The 15008-nt window shown below is 38.6% G+C and overlaps 1 protein-coding gene across 1 annotated transcript; it reads right to left on the minus strand.

Annotated features, from left to right (window-relative positions):
- Positions 1 to 251: 251 nt before the first annotated feature.
- On the minus strand, positions 252 to 10283 carry LOC139734744 (S-crystallin SL11-like). Its single transcript, XM_071645541.1, has 6 exons — positions 10055 to 10283; positions 8235 to 8443; positions 6408 to 6503; positions 5456 to 5574; positions 3517 to 3621; positions 252 to 1392 (listed from the first exon to the last, which is right to left on the minus strand). Exons 2-6 carry the CDS (start codon positions 8374 to 8376, stop codon positions 1225 to 1227), a joined length of 630 nt encoding a protein of 209 aa, XP_071501642.1. The 5' UTR covers positions 8377 to 8443; positions 10055 to 10283; the 3' UTR covers positions 252 to 1224.
- Between the last annotated feature and the right edge of the window lie 4725 nt (positions 10284 to 15008).

A 15008-nucleotide genomic window follows, 5' to 3' on the forward strand; every position in this document is an offset into this window, starting at 1 on the left:
AATGTACACACGCACACATAGAGGCCTATTCATACACACAGACACGCACACGTAATGAAAATAATGTATAAAAATGTAGATACGTATATGATATATATATATATATATATATATATATATATAATATATATGAATATGCATATACATACATATTTATAGAAAGTCCTACATGAATATAGGGCAGACCCCTCCTCCCGAGCCCCGTCTTCACCTCACAACGAAAATAAAGTATAGCATCATTGCAATCAAGCTGAGTTATGTGATTTTTATTCTAAATCAAGGTTATAATATGACGCTACAGCCTGTTGTTTCTTTTCCCTTTCTAAAACTTTGAAAAAGGTGTAAATGATTCTTGTCAGGACCTGGTTTCAACGAAAACACTCATGTTGTGTACATTCCTGCTTGTAGTCTAATCAAGAAAGTCAACTTAAAGTCGGATTGAAATTTTCACTTTAGTTTGTCCTTTAGTGTCGAATCGTTTGTAATTACTGGTAAGAGATTAGACTGCACGCCAACTCAATAGAATGATTTGATTTCCTACTAACGTGAATACAGACTTTCGAAAGAAGCTTGTTAGCACATTTTAACAACAGAGGTTTACCACGAACTCACAAATCCTATAAATAATTTGAACCGAAGAAAATAGGGGATGAGCTGAGCGGCTTTTCCCGTTTCATGAGTGAACACGTCAATTTAGTTCAACCGGATATAATTCATGAAAATTTGCTCTTTACTCTTCCTCTCGATGAGAGCTATTTTAACAATGGTGTTCACTCTTCATGATTGCACTGATATGATTAGAAAAAATGTTAACTCTCTAAGACAGCTGTACTCAACAAATTCTACAGATACGCAAACCAACACTCACAACGTTGATCTTGCCTGTGCCTGTGCCCCATTATCTGGAATAGTCCATGCCTATCAATCATAAATGCTCTCACTCTAGAACGTTCTGCACATCGGCTTGAATTGCGTTACAATAATCCAAATCAGCCACTTTGATTATTATCTTTTCTCGGTTTGAATCTAAATGCATATGTCGACACAGGTCAGTGTATAACGCGAATTTAAAATTTTGTGTATCTAATACACAAAAGTATCCTTTTCATCATTGTCCGGCTATCTATGTGACCATGAATGTGAAAACTCGATTTGGTTTTATCTCTTGATTCTGCTGCGATGCAGGGCAAGCCATCACATCCCTCAGGTGCGTGAAGGAGAGTCTTAGTACAGAGTTTTGGGTCGTTTGGCCAGATAGGCTTTTACACTGGGTATTTGTGAGACGCGCTGTTTCAGCTCCACGAGTTTGGGATATTTAGAGAAGAGGTCTTCGCCAAGGTGGTCCACACCAACGTCGACAAGGTTGAAGACTGTCACATCAGCGTAGGATGGCTGCAGATAAGAGGACAAAGTAATATCGAAAATGAGAAAGGGAAATCAGCTGAATCTGTTGACAGACAAATACCTTATCAAGCGCGGAACACAGCTTTATATATCAAAGGTCAGTATTGATTCGTTACCATTATAGTTTTGCAGTTAGGTTTTAAGTGGTAGTGATAATCAAAATGGGAATAATAATACCAAAAGTGGACATTCTTGCCTTTGAGTTACAGAAACGGAACTTACTAACGTTTTCAATTCTAGTCATTGGACAAGTATTAGATACACAAAACCCTTCCTCGAACCTTACTTTGTAAAAGTAATTCAAATCTTCTTTTGTTTAAAATAAAAAAATCAAGGATATTCGCTTCTTTGCCGCAACACACCAATTTAAAAACATGTATTGCAGCTTGCATGGTTGCATTAATACCAAAGATATCTGGCCCTGTATAGTCAGATAGTTATCAGTCTGTAACAGCATTGCAAAATGCTCATTTTACACCATGTTAAACGCCTCTCATTACAACCAAGTTTTACTCAGACGATGATCAAAGATCGCTTAACACATCATGTAAACGACACCCACGAGTCATACAGCCCACGAGTCTTACAGCTCACAAGTCATACAGCCCATGGGTTATACAGCTCGCGAGTCATACAGCCCATTAGTTCGATACTAAGCTAACAAGGCCCACGAGACCGACACATTAAGCCCCAGTGTTGTATTTGTCGAACTCATGGGCTGTTTTTACCTGGTGTCGAACTCACGGGCTTTGTTTGCCTATAGTGTCGAACTCATGGGCTGTATGACTCGTGAGCTGAATGACTCATGGACCTGTCTTCAATGTCGAACTCGTGTGCTGTATGACTCGTGGGTGTCGGTCTAGTGGGATGACCCCATGCATGTAATCATCCTCCCAAGTCCCATGTGACTTGACTAAAATCTAAATGTCAGACGATGGAGTTCCCTCTTTCCAACATTAGACTGGTCAAAGGTCCTAAACCTTATTAGGGTCGTTGGTTGTTGATTTACAAACACGGCAAAGGAGGAGCTATCAATGTGTAACATGTTGTTGAGCAAAAATTAAGAGTCCTTTTTTTTTCTCCCCTCCAGGCCGTGGTACTATTTTTTATGATAATATTTATGGAAATAGATAAGTTCTGCCAAAGCAGATCAATTTCTTTGTGAGTAATCGTGTCATCGGTTGTTACTTTGATTAATGTGAAAAGTGAAATGTTTCTGTTTCTAAGGTTGTGATAATTGCATGCTTGAGTGTAGGGTGCAACTTGTCCAGACGACAGACGTGGTGGGGGGGGGGGGGGGGGGGGGGGGGGGTCAAAACAATATTTTGACGTCTATCTTAAGGTCGTGTATGGATGAATTATTAGCCATTACCCTTAAGTTTATTTGGTTGATATTAAAATGTCCCATATGCACCAGTTTGTCGTTTGTCAGGCGCATTTTGGAGGTTCGATCGCACTGAGAAATAACTTCAAGACGTATTTTAACTTCAAAACGGATTTTCTCTCGTCCATGTTGTCCTAAGACACTCGCAGAGTAGATTTAATTTTATTCATAATACTTCTGCATCTATTTCTCTAATTATTTCCGTGTCCTTTTCACGCATCCCATTATATCTTCGATATGCATCTGTCGAGGATCGCTGGATCATTCTGTTTTGCCTTTCTGTCCGTTGTATTGTCTTCCTATTATGTTAGTCTTGTCTCTCAGTCTCCCAGTCTCGCTTAATGTTTATTCGCGTTTGTATGTGTGTCTGTTTGTTACTTTGTCTTCTTAGTGGGCTTCCAGACTTTTTTCAGACTTTTTTTTTCCAGCCTTTTATCCTTTGTGCATCACTTTACTTTTCTATTTGACATTCTACTTCTTTGTTTTGATTATGCAACCTTATTCTCTGTTAACAAAGAAAGTGCTTTGTCTATCTTCTTTTCGAAAAATAAAATACAATTTGAACTGAATTGAATTGAAGACCTCATTGTCAGTGAAAAACATGGGAAACAGATGATCGTTACTGCTTCATTTCCGTGGTGTCGAATTTTCAACGCAAAGGGATGATGTTCAACATTGGTGGCATTTTGAAATTTCGCTTGAAGCTAGCGATGGGTGAAGTTATTTACCTTGTCTCCAACGAAGTAGGCAGAAGAACTCTGGCCTCGTAACTTCTCTAGGAACGTGAGGAGCCGTGGAGCGGTCTCCTCCATGAATTTCTTCTTCGCTTCGGCCTGAGGGTGATGGAGAGGAGAAAACGAGAAGTTCTACAGCATTTAAAGGTATTCAACATTTTCTAGGGTTCCGAGTCTTACCCAATTCTTTTCTGGGTTAAACTTTATGAAAGTTTGATGAAAGTTTGATGCAAATCGCGCAATTCTTGTTAAAAAAAAAGCTTTGAATGTTTGTATCAATTTAGCGTGTTGCAATTTCGTAATGGGACGTTATGATAATTTGTCGTGAATTGAAGAGTTACAGGGAGCGAATAGTTTTGGTTGAGACGTAACTTCAGGTTTCTAATATCTTTTAGTGAGATGATGAGAAATCTTTCATGAAATGTGGAAGAGCATGTCATTCCAAGAGGGATTCAACGTTTATTCGATGAAAATTTGTTTTAAAATGTCTGAGATATTCAATAAAGACCAATCCAAATAAAAATGGGACCCACCTTTTAGTGGCATCGCTTTGTTTTACTTGTTTTTGGATGTCTCATCAATTCCAAAACCGATTTTCATTTAATAAACCTTGAATTCCTCTTAAAAGGGTATGCTCTGTACTATTTTATAAGTGGTTTCTTGGTATTTCACAAAAAAAGTTAAAAGCCCAATTTTCATCTCCACAAATACTGTACAATCCCTTTAATTGAGAATACAATTTGCCTTCGCATAACTATAAATACGTAAAAACTCGAAGAAACGCAGTTTCCAAACAAACAAACAAACAAACAAAAAACCCGAAAACAACGCCCGAATCGTAAGTATTAGGGTGTTTTTCTTTTTTTTTTGTCATGATAACGTGACGCAGCAAGCTTGAGGTTGGAATATGTACCATTAGTGTATACTGATTTTCATAAAGGTCAGATGTTGCTGGTTTTTCTATCTTTTAGGTATAATATTACACTGTCAAATATTACATTGAAAATAAGCGTTACTAAGCATGTCACATCACACGTCAGAATTCAGTGGCATCGGGTCTTTGTTCGAGTTGCAGTCTCAGAGTGCAAGGTATCTTTGGCAATATAATGATTCTTTAATACGAGAGTGATAACAGTAACAGCGATTCTTTTCGTTTAAGATTCTTGACGAAAAGAACCATAGGCCTTTTAACAACACAGACAGTCTGATAAGCCAGTTCACAGCTACTCTAATTTGTGCACACGAGCAGAACAGGTCGATATTATTCAATCATAATTTTATGTGGTTTTTAAATTCACAGAGGTTTGAGCATCCCTGGAGTAATGGTTATTCATGTGATTCTTTTTTTTATATAAACAATCTGCACGTACCTCCACCTGACAGCAAGCCTGTTATTTAGCAAAATCGATAGACAAAGATTGTTCATGTATTCAGTAAAGAGAAATGAAATAGGTGCTTGTTGAACTTTCAACAAGATAGACTATTCTGGCCTCGTGCACCGGGTCTATACGCAAGTTTATCCTTTGTTTCAACGATGAATTTGATACTGTTGCGTCGGCCAAGCTTATGCATAACACCGGTTTGAAAACAAAAGAAGTGCCTAACCCACTGCGAAAAGAAGTCAATATTTCAATACATGTAGTGGGCGCTTGAGCTAACTGTGAACTGGCTGATACTGATAATCCATCAAAATTGATGCACTCAGTCGCATTAAGTCCATAAGCAATCAATAATCAACGGAATATATTTCTGGTGAATGTGTGTGAAGAGAAAAGAATGAAGAAAGAAACAGAAAAATACAGTTTGAGCAAACAAACAAAAAATAATCTATGCACTCTCTCCAATTCGTTCTCGAAGGAAACTATTTCATATATGAAAATTAAGTGTGTGAATTTCTTGACATTTTAGTGTAACCTTGAGAGATCACTGATACCTTTTTCGCTTCATCGCTATCGGAAGCGATGAACTTTGACAGTCCCTCTACGAAGTCGTCGAAGGTCTCGACCACGAGGTCCATGATAGTTGCCTCCTTGTTGTTGCTGCCATAGAAACCTACAACGTGATCAATCATAAAACGGGTGCTGTTCGTTATTCCGAAGGTTCGTTAATCCGAACATTTGTGGTGTTATTCCGTAGGTTCGTTATTCCAAAGTTTCGTTATTCCGAAGGCTCGTTTATCCGAAAATGAAATAGGGTCCATTGTTCCGAAGATTCGTTAATCCGAAAATGAAATAGGGTCCGTAACGAATCTTCGGAATAACGAGCTTTGTTTTATTTTCGGATTAACGAACCTTCGGAATAACGAACCTTATTTCATTTTCGAATTAACGAACCTTCGGAATAACAAACCTTATCACATTTTCGGATTAACGAACCTTCGGAATAACGAACCTTCGGACTAAGCAACCTTCGGAATAACGAACCTTCAGAATAACGGACTGTAACCCATAAAACAACGCTGTTCACGTCGGGCTTCAAAGTGACACTAGCCAGTTCTTGCTTTCGTCAACAGACATTCATGACCCCCTGTGCACAGTCAGGTGCATTATTTGAACATGTATGGATTCTAGCCACCGAAAAAAAAAGTCAATTTCAATACAACTGAAGTGACTTTACATTCTTTAAATCCACATGTGTTGCGTTGAAATCCCCTCATATTTTGATATAATGGCTTCAATACAGTAGACTGAAATAGCCGCCAACATTCTGAAACATAAGGGGCTCAAATTTGTAAATAGTGGACCTTTGAAGGAATGAAGCGACCGAGGTTCCCCACAATGAAACCAAAGGGCAGATTTGCACAAGTAATACAGGCAAACAGGTCATACAGACTGACAAGGAAACGGAGACAGACACAAATTAAACACCTCAGAGATTTATCTCACCAAATTCTCGGGCGAGGTAGCGCTGAATAGCTCGGCTCTGTGGCAGGATTGGTCGGCCCTCTATCTCCAGAATGGGCAGCTGGCCTAGCGGGGCTTCTGTCGGCGTGTAGATTGAGAGACAAAAACTGATCATAGTATAAATCAACCTTGATGATTTTTGTCCCATCTCAAGAAAAAAAAAAGACATCTCAAAGCTTACAGGAGGAATACACAACCAACCAACAAAATATAATATATCAATAAATATATAAATAGATATAACATATTTAAATTGTATCAATAACAATAGTTCCTGTGAAATAATGCATTTATGCTTGACAAATCCACACGTAAAACACACAAAAAAGGAATGTTATGTAGAAGCAGGCGAATTGAACAAATCAATGTCAGGTCCAGAGAGAAAAATATTTATGAAATTTGAAAATTTTGTGAAAATATATAGAATTATAACTTGTTCATTGAAAATCAAAGTGAACTTCACGTGCAAATATTATATTCTTTAAAAAAATTTTAACGCAAAATAATAAAATGGCTGCATTCCAAAGTGCTAATTGATGGATCATTACTGTCACCTGGTCTACGCAAATTCATTCTTTGTTTGAACATGACTGAGGTATTTCATAACTGTTTCGTCGGGCAAGCTTATGCCTTCTGTCGCTTGAAAACTAGTGGAGTGCCTAATCAACTGAGAAAGAAGGAAGATCATTTGTACCCATGTACGTTTCATGAGCTAACCCCGAACTGGCATATTATGGGTATGTCATACCAGAATGTTATGGAAATTATCGTGTTTGTGTGTTGATCTCGCAAACAAAATCATTATTGTACGATGTCAAAAATGCGAATAAAGATGAAATATAATGAGGATGAAATATCAAGACGCAGGTAAAATCAAAACAACACAGTAACACAAAGATAGTGAGAACATTCATTTGATAACTCGGAGTTAAGGGAAGCATTACAAATCCTACTGCAAAAGAGAATATACCATTCCTATGGTCTCTGTTTTGCCCCCCCCCCCCCCACCCTTTTTTAGTGGGTTGGGAGAGTATATTTTGTGGACTTGCTGGTATAGGCCATATAACATGAATGTACTTAGCTGAAGGTGCAAAGCTTAGCTGGATCCTTTGATAGTTTTACAGAGATTCTCTTAATGTGATTGCCACCACCTCCCCCCCCCCCCCCAAATACTCGTGGGATATAACGATTGTCAACCAATACCACCGACGAAGTGAATACCTTGGAGCATCGTGTATCCAGCAAAAATATTAATTGTTAGCATTACAATTTGTTTGAAATAGCTGCTGAGGAAGACATGAATGCTTTAAGCAAGCAGTACCCATGGTAACAGTACTGATGGCTTTGAGTCCCTTCTGGAGGGCAAAGTGATGAGGACAAAATGCCTTCGCTACAGACATACTCCAAACCGCCGCAGTCCAGCGATTCGAACTGAGGACCTCGGATTGAAAGTTCGTTGTCTTATCCACTGCGCCACAATAGAAATAGCAGAATATGTATCTCATTGAATGTTTTCTTTACGCTTTTACAAGATATTACATAACCACAAACATTAACGTCGGGTTCATTATCAAATACAATGTAATGCGATCACAGAGTTGAATTAGATCGATTATGACGGATGCTGAATAACACTGCGGTCAAGAACATAATATTCTTGACGGAGATTTCGTTAAATTGATAAGTATAACCCAAACGAGTTGTAAAAAGTTGCGTGTAGTGACGTATCATCTTATGTTGTTCTGTAAGCCCATCCCAGTCCTCAAGCTACCAACTGTCTGTCGTCTGTTCATAGGACACATAACGTACTCTTTTTCTCTTCCGAGGTGGCAAACGCGGCATCATAGGGGAGGCGCACGTCTTCGAACTCGACGCCTTTTAGGGCGAACAGGAGCCGGGCGATCTCCACTCGACCTCGCGCGTCAAAATAAGTCAACTTGTAGGACGGCATCTTTCTCGCGTGTCTCGTCTGTTTTTCGAGAAAAGGGAGGCGGAAGTGTTGCAGAGGCGATGCAATGCTGTATAAAAGAAGAGAAAGAGGAAATGGGGGGAATGAGGGATTGGTGATAGGTTTTCCCGCCCAATTTCATCAGATTTGCATTCGATTTAACGATGCGGTCATTCAAGTACAAGTGAATTTGAATGATCACAGATATCGACATTCAAAAAGGTAACTATAGCTCATTCAATTTAATTTCATCAGCATGCGATTTCATGAGTTTTTCACAAAAAGGTGTTAAAAGGGTGGCATCCAAATTAAAAAAATGCAAGTGCAACGCATTCAAATTCGCATCAGCACCGCCGTGGAGAACGGTAAGGAATTCAAATTCACGATAAGGCAAACAACTACAAAGTATGGGCAGTCTTTTTCGTTGTTGCTTTTATTCTTTGTCGTTACTCAGCTGTTTGAATATGCCGACTTGATATACCTTGAAATGTGATTTTTCACTCACACTAACTAATAAGTCGTATTACCCCACTTTCAAACACATACATTTACATTTTATTCATACACGATTGTAGTCGCTGCTATATACATTACAGAGTATGCGTGAACGTCTCGAATACGGACAGATAAAAGAATGAAGCATTACATTAACCATCAAAACTGGCGATATAACCCTTTGGTGAAATAGGTCTATATATACAGCTGATCCGATTGCGGCAACTTATCACACGGGACCAACTAAGGAATAGAATCTAAATGGATCAATATGGATTTAGGCGTATAGTACCCCTAAGATATTCTGGAATATGTCTATTTCCTAAATGTTACATCCATAGGGATTAATTCAAAGTGACTGAAAGGTCGACAGGAAAGAAATCCATATATCCAATAAAATTAAGATAATTAAATGAGACTTGGAAATGAAAACGAAATTGTATCATTGAATCGTATAATAGTGAATAAAAAAGGCCCGTAGAAGTTGTGTATGTTGATTGAATTTGAACGTTCAAAGTGCCAAGTTGTGTTCCTGGCTATAAATGAAATTGAAACTGGTTTTGGCACGAATTTCAACGTCTATCCAGCTGGCGCGAAACTCAATGCCAACTTCTGAGTCGTTGAATTGAATGAATTTATCTCTTAATTGAATGAAATAAAGTCTAAAAGGAATGATATGGAATAGGATTGAATACTCAAAGAATTACAATTAACCTGAGAGTAGAGCAGTGACCAAAATCGCTTGAATTTGAACGCCTTTTCAGTAATTCTGATGATATTGGGCGGGAAAACCTATAACATTCAGTGTTACGTGCGAGGAGCTGCAAACATAAATCACCATTTCGATACGAATTATGCACCATCTGCTCGTGCATAATACAACATGTAGGCCTATATAGTTCAGTGGAGCTGCGACACGCCCATCTGTTTTGCACGTAGCACTAGGTCCACCCTAAATGATCGAGTGTGGTTGGATGGAGTTGGATGCGAATATGTGTCATGACTGACGTGTAGTCTTTTTGTTACTAGCATTACTTTATACCCTTATACAAACGATGATTAACACCCTCGAGGCCTCCATGTAACAGACACAGTATAGAAAAGAATGAGCAAAGATCAATCCTTAGTAACCTGGGACACAGCACGTTTTTTTTTTCACAAAAACAAAAGCAGCACCGCCACTTACCAGAATGAACGAACACCACAGGCAGCGCAAGGACTATGGAAACCACCTGTCTTGTCCGTCAGTTCAGTTTTCAAGCTCACAACCTGCGCACACGGATCTTTCCATGTGAGTGCAATGCGAACTTGAACTTACTGTTCGGTGCAACGCGATACATGACGCAGCATTTTCCCCCAATCCGCTCTCCTTATCTCATTTTTTTTTTTCATGCACATTTATACTATTATCTGTCTTTCAAAGGTACCGATCTATACGCAGCAGAAGGTGCACCGATATGCACTGCACGACGTGAAAGAAAAAATAGTGTGTGACGCCGCGCGAACAAAGCATGGAAGGTCGGAAGCAGGCGGCGGAAGGGCAAAGGTCTCTAGATCATCGTCAATAATATTGACGAAGAGAAAATCTCAAAGGGACGTCCATGCGAAAATTGACAAAGATATCTGCTTAGTATTAATTCAATGTCTTCTGACAGGTTTGATAGCCAAGTAAATACGTTTCTTTCACACTAACAGTGTTGAATTTTCGGTATCGCCAATACCTAGGTGCCGTGTGCAGAGCAGCGTTTTAGATGCATTATGGGATAGCTCAAGGGACAAACTTGCCCCGGTTTTGCCTGCATACTCGTATGCACTCAGGTCTTGTTCAGTCTTTATCCAGGGGTATCTTTTGTTGAAGATTTCTTTGCTTTCCATCATTACATACATGTGACTAGCACATTGAAGCCTTGCAGTTGTGAACCATGACTCTAGTGACCGCAAATCCGTAAAATTTAGAAACTTTCAACTCTTATAAAGCTGAATTATAGTCAAGAAAAAGGAGTAACAACGTAAAAGCATACAAATAACTCCATTAATTCGTATGGGAACTGGGACGTACGCGAGACAACCGGAAGCGACAATGGCACCGAGGAATCCCACAGTACATCTGTGACATGGCTCTTCAGCGTGCGCAGAAGTTTTCTGCTCATTGGCGATATCGGGATGTAGTCGCTTGAGCTTTTCTTGAGTAATAAAGGACAAACTTTCTTTCTTTCTTTTTTTTTGGACAAAGGATATGACTTCAAGGCATGCTAAACGTATCAATTATAAGGTTGGCAGGAAGGGGATGTGAAAAGATGTGTCTCGGATATCTGAATATTAAATTGTTGTTATAATGCATTCCATTCACATTCATATTTCCCGTAAAATGTAACCTTGACAAACCTGTCTCTCCTAGCACCAACTTAGACATAGTCAAAGAGTGCGTTATTTTTCATACCATCGTCCATAGGTTACAAAGAAAACATTTCTTCATTGCGTGTTATGTGCGTGACATTTCAAACATTGTATCGATTAGCATATTACAAGATAAATCATCGGCATACACAATTGAGAGACTGTGTCGACGGGACTCTTGTGTCAAATTTCTAATCATTATACATTACAAAAATATGATACACATTGATTGCATTCATAATACTCTCATCACAGCAATAATGATCAAAGTATATATATAATACATATATACTTTGATAATTATTGCTGTGATATATTGCGCTGTATATATATATATATATATTTTATATTGTATGTATAAATTCATTCACAATCTATACACAATCAATGTCTTGACATAATCAGACATTATAATACTGGTGCGTCGATTTCAAAATTTACCCCCAAGAATTGAAACAGTTTCTTCCCCTTTTCTTGACATCATCTGCCAACTGTGGCTAGAAAACTGATAAACACTTCTGATCAGGGGCTGGTCTCCTTGTCGAATCTGATTCTTGTCAATCTTATCCCTGGTGTTCTTTGATAGAATAAATCCTTATACGCCATCACTATCATCTTGTCTTTCGGAACAATTATGATTGTTGTTTGCCCAAGCTTCTGGTTTACTTTGTCTGAGTCACCATGCTCTTATAAGTGCTGAGCAAATAGAACCATGTTTTCTGTTCATCTTACTCAATATCCCCGCTCAAGGCACGGACAGAATTAAACAGCATGAAAGTTCTTCCTCAGTGATGAGCATGCGACCCGTCAAAATGACATCATACACTAAAACTGCTGGCCATCTGCCAAAGTAACAAAGGTTCCCAACAGCGGCAGCAGCCGTACATGTTTGCAAAGCCCTCGTTGGAAAGAGAGGAGCAGAGAATGTGAAACCGAGCTATGTAGACCCCTGGCCTGGGATGACATTAATTTTCAGTGTCTCAAGTACAGTGATATGAAGTGGTGGCTTGCAAACTCGACTAACTGAACAATATCAGAATAGACCAGTTCGGAGATAGCTCATGTTCACATGGGTACAAATGACCTTTCATTTTTCTCAGGTGGTTCAAAGCAACATAATGCATCAGTTTGCTCAACATAGGAATTTATGGAACTCGTATTCAAACAAAGGATGGAGCTGCCTTGATCAAGTGACCAGAATAGTTCGTCAATCATAACTTTGGGAATCATCCATTTCATTGTGCTGTATTAAATGCATAAATACATTTTTTTTTTGTTTTTTGCCAAATGCCAGGCTTGCTGTCAGGTGAATTTACTGGCAGGCACCATTTATTAGGATTACAGGAATACATATTGCATCACAGATGTTTATCTCAGTGAATTTAAAAACCAACCTGTCTCTCAGTACAAACGACATTTTTTCTGCTCATGCGCAAACTAGAACCCCGAACTGGCTTATATCTCATTCACTCAGGAAACAATTCGATCTGACACTTTCTTGCCACTGATGCTACATGACTGTCATGTCTACACACACACACACACACACACACACACACACACACACACACACACATACACATACACAAACACACACTCACACACACACACATACACAAACACACACTCACACTTACACACAAACACACACTCACACTTACACACGCACACACACATACACACACACATACACACACAAAGCACACAAACACACACCATTTAATATTTCACAAATATTACAACGGTGACCGGAAAAGTACTTGTGATAATAATAATATGATAATAATAATGATAAAACGACAATAAATCAGTTTATTGTCGTTTAATCATTATCGTTATCACAAGTGCCATTTTCACCAAATTCATCTTTATACTTCGTTGTTGATGAGTCTCTTTTTCGAAAAAAAACAAAAAACAGTCAGAATTATCACTGCACCTAAGAGACCAAATTCGAAACAGAGACCAGGCCTATAACACGCCTCAACCCCTCATCCCGTCTCCCCTCCCCTCCCTTTTTTATTCCGTGAGGGAAATACTCTCAGGATGAAAACAGAATAAGTGCCTGTCGTTCTGATTTGGCCCAAAAAGTGGTTATTTCAATCAAGCTGAGTTGTTTGAACATTATCATTATAATTGGAGGTTTCACAATGATCTGTTATACTAGTCTGTCGTTTTTTTTCCCCAAGTCTAGCTCCCCCCTCCTTATTTTTCTGTTCATCTCTAATCTTTCTACCGTAATGTCATCATAATGAGTGTTATATACGTGGTATCAAATGAAATCAATTAAATGTATTCACAGTCACCATTCTTGCCTGGTACAATTTTTTCACTATACCTTTTTTTTTTGCCCTCGCTAAAATCAACTGGATTCTGAGACACTAATGGAGAGATGTAACTCATCGCATATTCAGTCATATTTTCATAGCCAGTTTTAATCTAAGAATATAATATAGGAAGCGCACGCGGTGGTCTCAATGCGGCAAAATTTTTGGATTACGCCCTCTGTCGGCTCTTCCCCTGTAGATGTGAGTTGATGAAATTGATTACTTTCGGGAAAATACATATTGTTAGGCGCACCTGTCATCTGAAAGATTAATTTTCACAGCTTTCTTGTGTTTAATCATTAATTTTCCTTCAATTCAATAGGAAGATTAATTCATCTTTATCTGATATTTTGTTTTTAAGAATTGCGCATGATTAGGTGCTATACATAGATGTATTCATTTGTTAATGCTGCAAATTATCACTATCATATTCGCCATGCATTTAGTTATCAGTCTTTTTCGTTCAGTTCAACATCCAATTATATATATATATATATATATATATATATATATATATATATATGTAATGTACCATTGATAGATAATACTTAGATACAGGCAATCACTTCTAATCATGTTGCCTACAGCACATGAAAGCAAAAGGCTACTCCCCCACCCCCAACACTTTTTAAATACAGCTTCCACAATCCTTGTTCCAGGGCTACGATTGAGTGGCAGTATATCGCACGAGACAACTAGCATATCATCATCACGATCCTCCTTAGGCCTACATACCTGTCACCGAGAAACTTTCTTTTCATCATGCAGAAGAAAGGAAAGTCTCCCTTTGTTTGCGATGCTAACAGTTCACCTAAATCCCTCACCAGCTACCCGCGGGGCTCGATTTAAGACCGTTGTACGTTGAAAGCAAATACATGTACCAGTAGGTTTTAAGAAAAATCTCACCACGTCCATCCTTTTCAGATGGGAAGAAAAGAGAAACCGGTTTTATTTGGACTACTTTGAGTGAGGGGGAAGGGGGATAGGCAAATTTACTTTGTAGATTTCCGCTTTGATTGTTTCTTTGTGTGGAAAACGTCACACGCATTTTTCTCCAAGCAACTAGGAGAGGTCTGAATATATTGTGTTACCGTTACCAAGAAGGGCAGATGGGGAATTTGCAGCTCCTCATAAAGCTCAAGGCATAATTATTAACTCGAGATAGGTATGAAATAATTGATGTCATCCTTCCTTTTTTGGTCAGTTTTTGACAACCTTCATATCTGCTGACAAGATCTTATTTCGATGTCACTCTATGAGGATGTACAGCATCGTTTGGTCTTGGATGCATTACAAGGGAATAATCACACCTAGACTCCAGTAACTGATCAAGAGCCGTTTGAAAGGTAGGTCACCAAAAATGTGTATGTTTGTGTGTGTGCATGCAATCCGTTGAATTCATACTATCAGACTATTGAG

Source organism: Diadema antillarum, unplaced genomic scaffold (assembly GCF_040938485.1).
Source record: "Diadema antillarum isolate AM-2024a unplaced genomic scaffold, OU_Dant_1.0 seq00000546_RagTag, whole genome shotgun sequence".
Taxonomy (NCBI): Eukaryota; Metazoa; Echinodermata; class Echinoidea; order Diadematoida; family Diadematidae; genus Diadema; species Diadema antillarum.

Bases quoted from the DNA above. Each gene is read 5' to 3' on its own strand.
- LOC139734744 (XM_071645541.1), bottom strand. From the start codon at position 8,376: ATGCCGTCCTACAAGTTGACTTATTTTGACGCGCGAGGTCGAGTGGAG. The intron at 6,504-8,234 runs GTACGTTATGTG...ACACGCCGACAG, and splicing joins CACCTCGGAAGAGAAAAAGA to AAGCCCCGCTAGGCCAGCTG. The intron at 5,575-6,407 runs GTGAGATAAATC...ATCACGTTGTAG, and splicing joins CTACCTCGCCCGAGAATTTG to GTTTCTATGGCAGCAACAAC.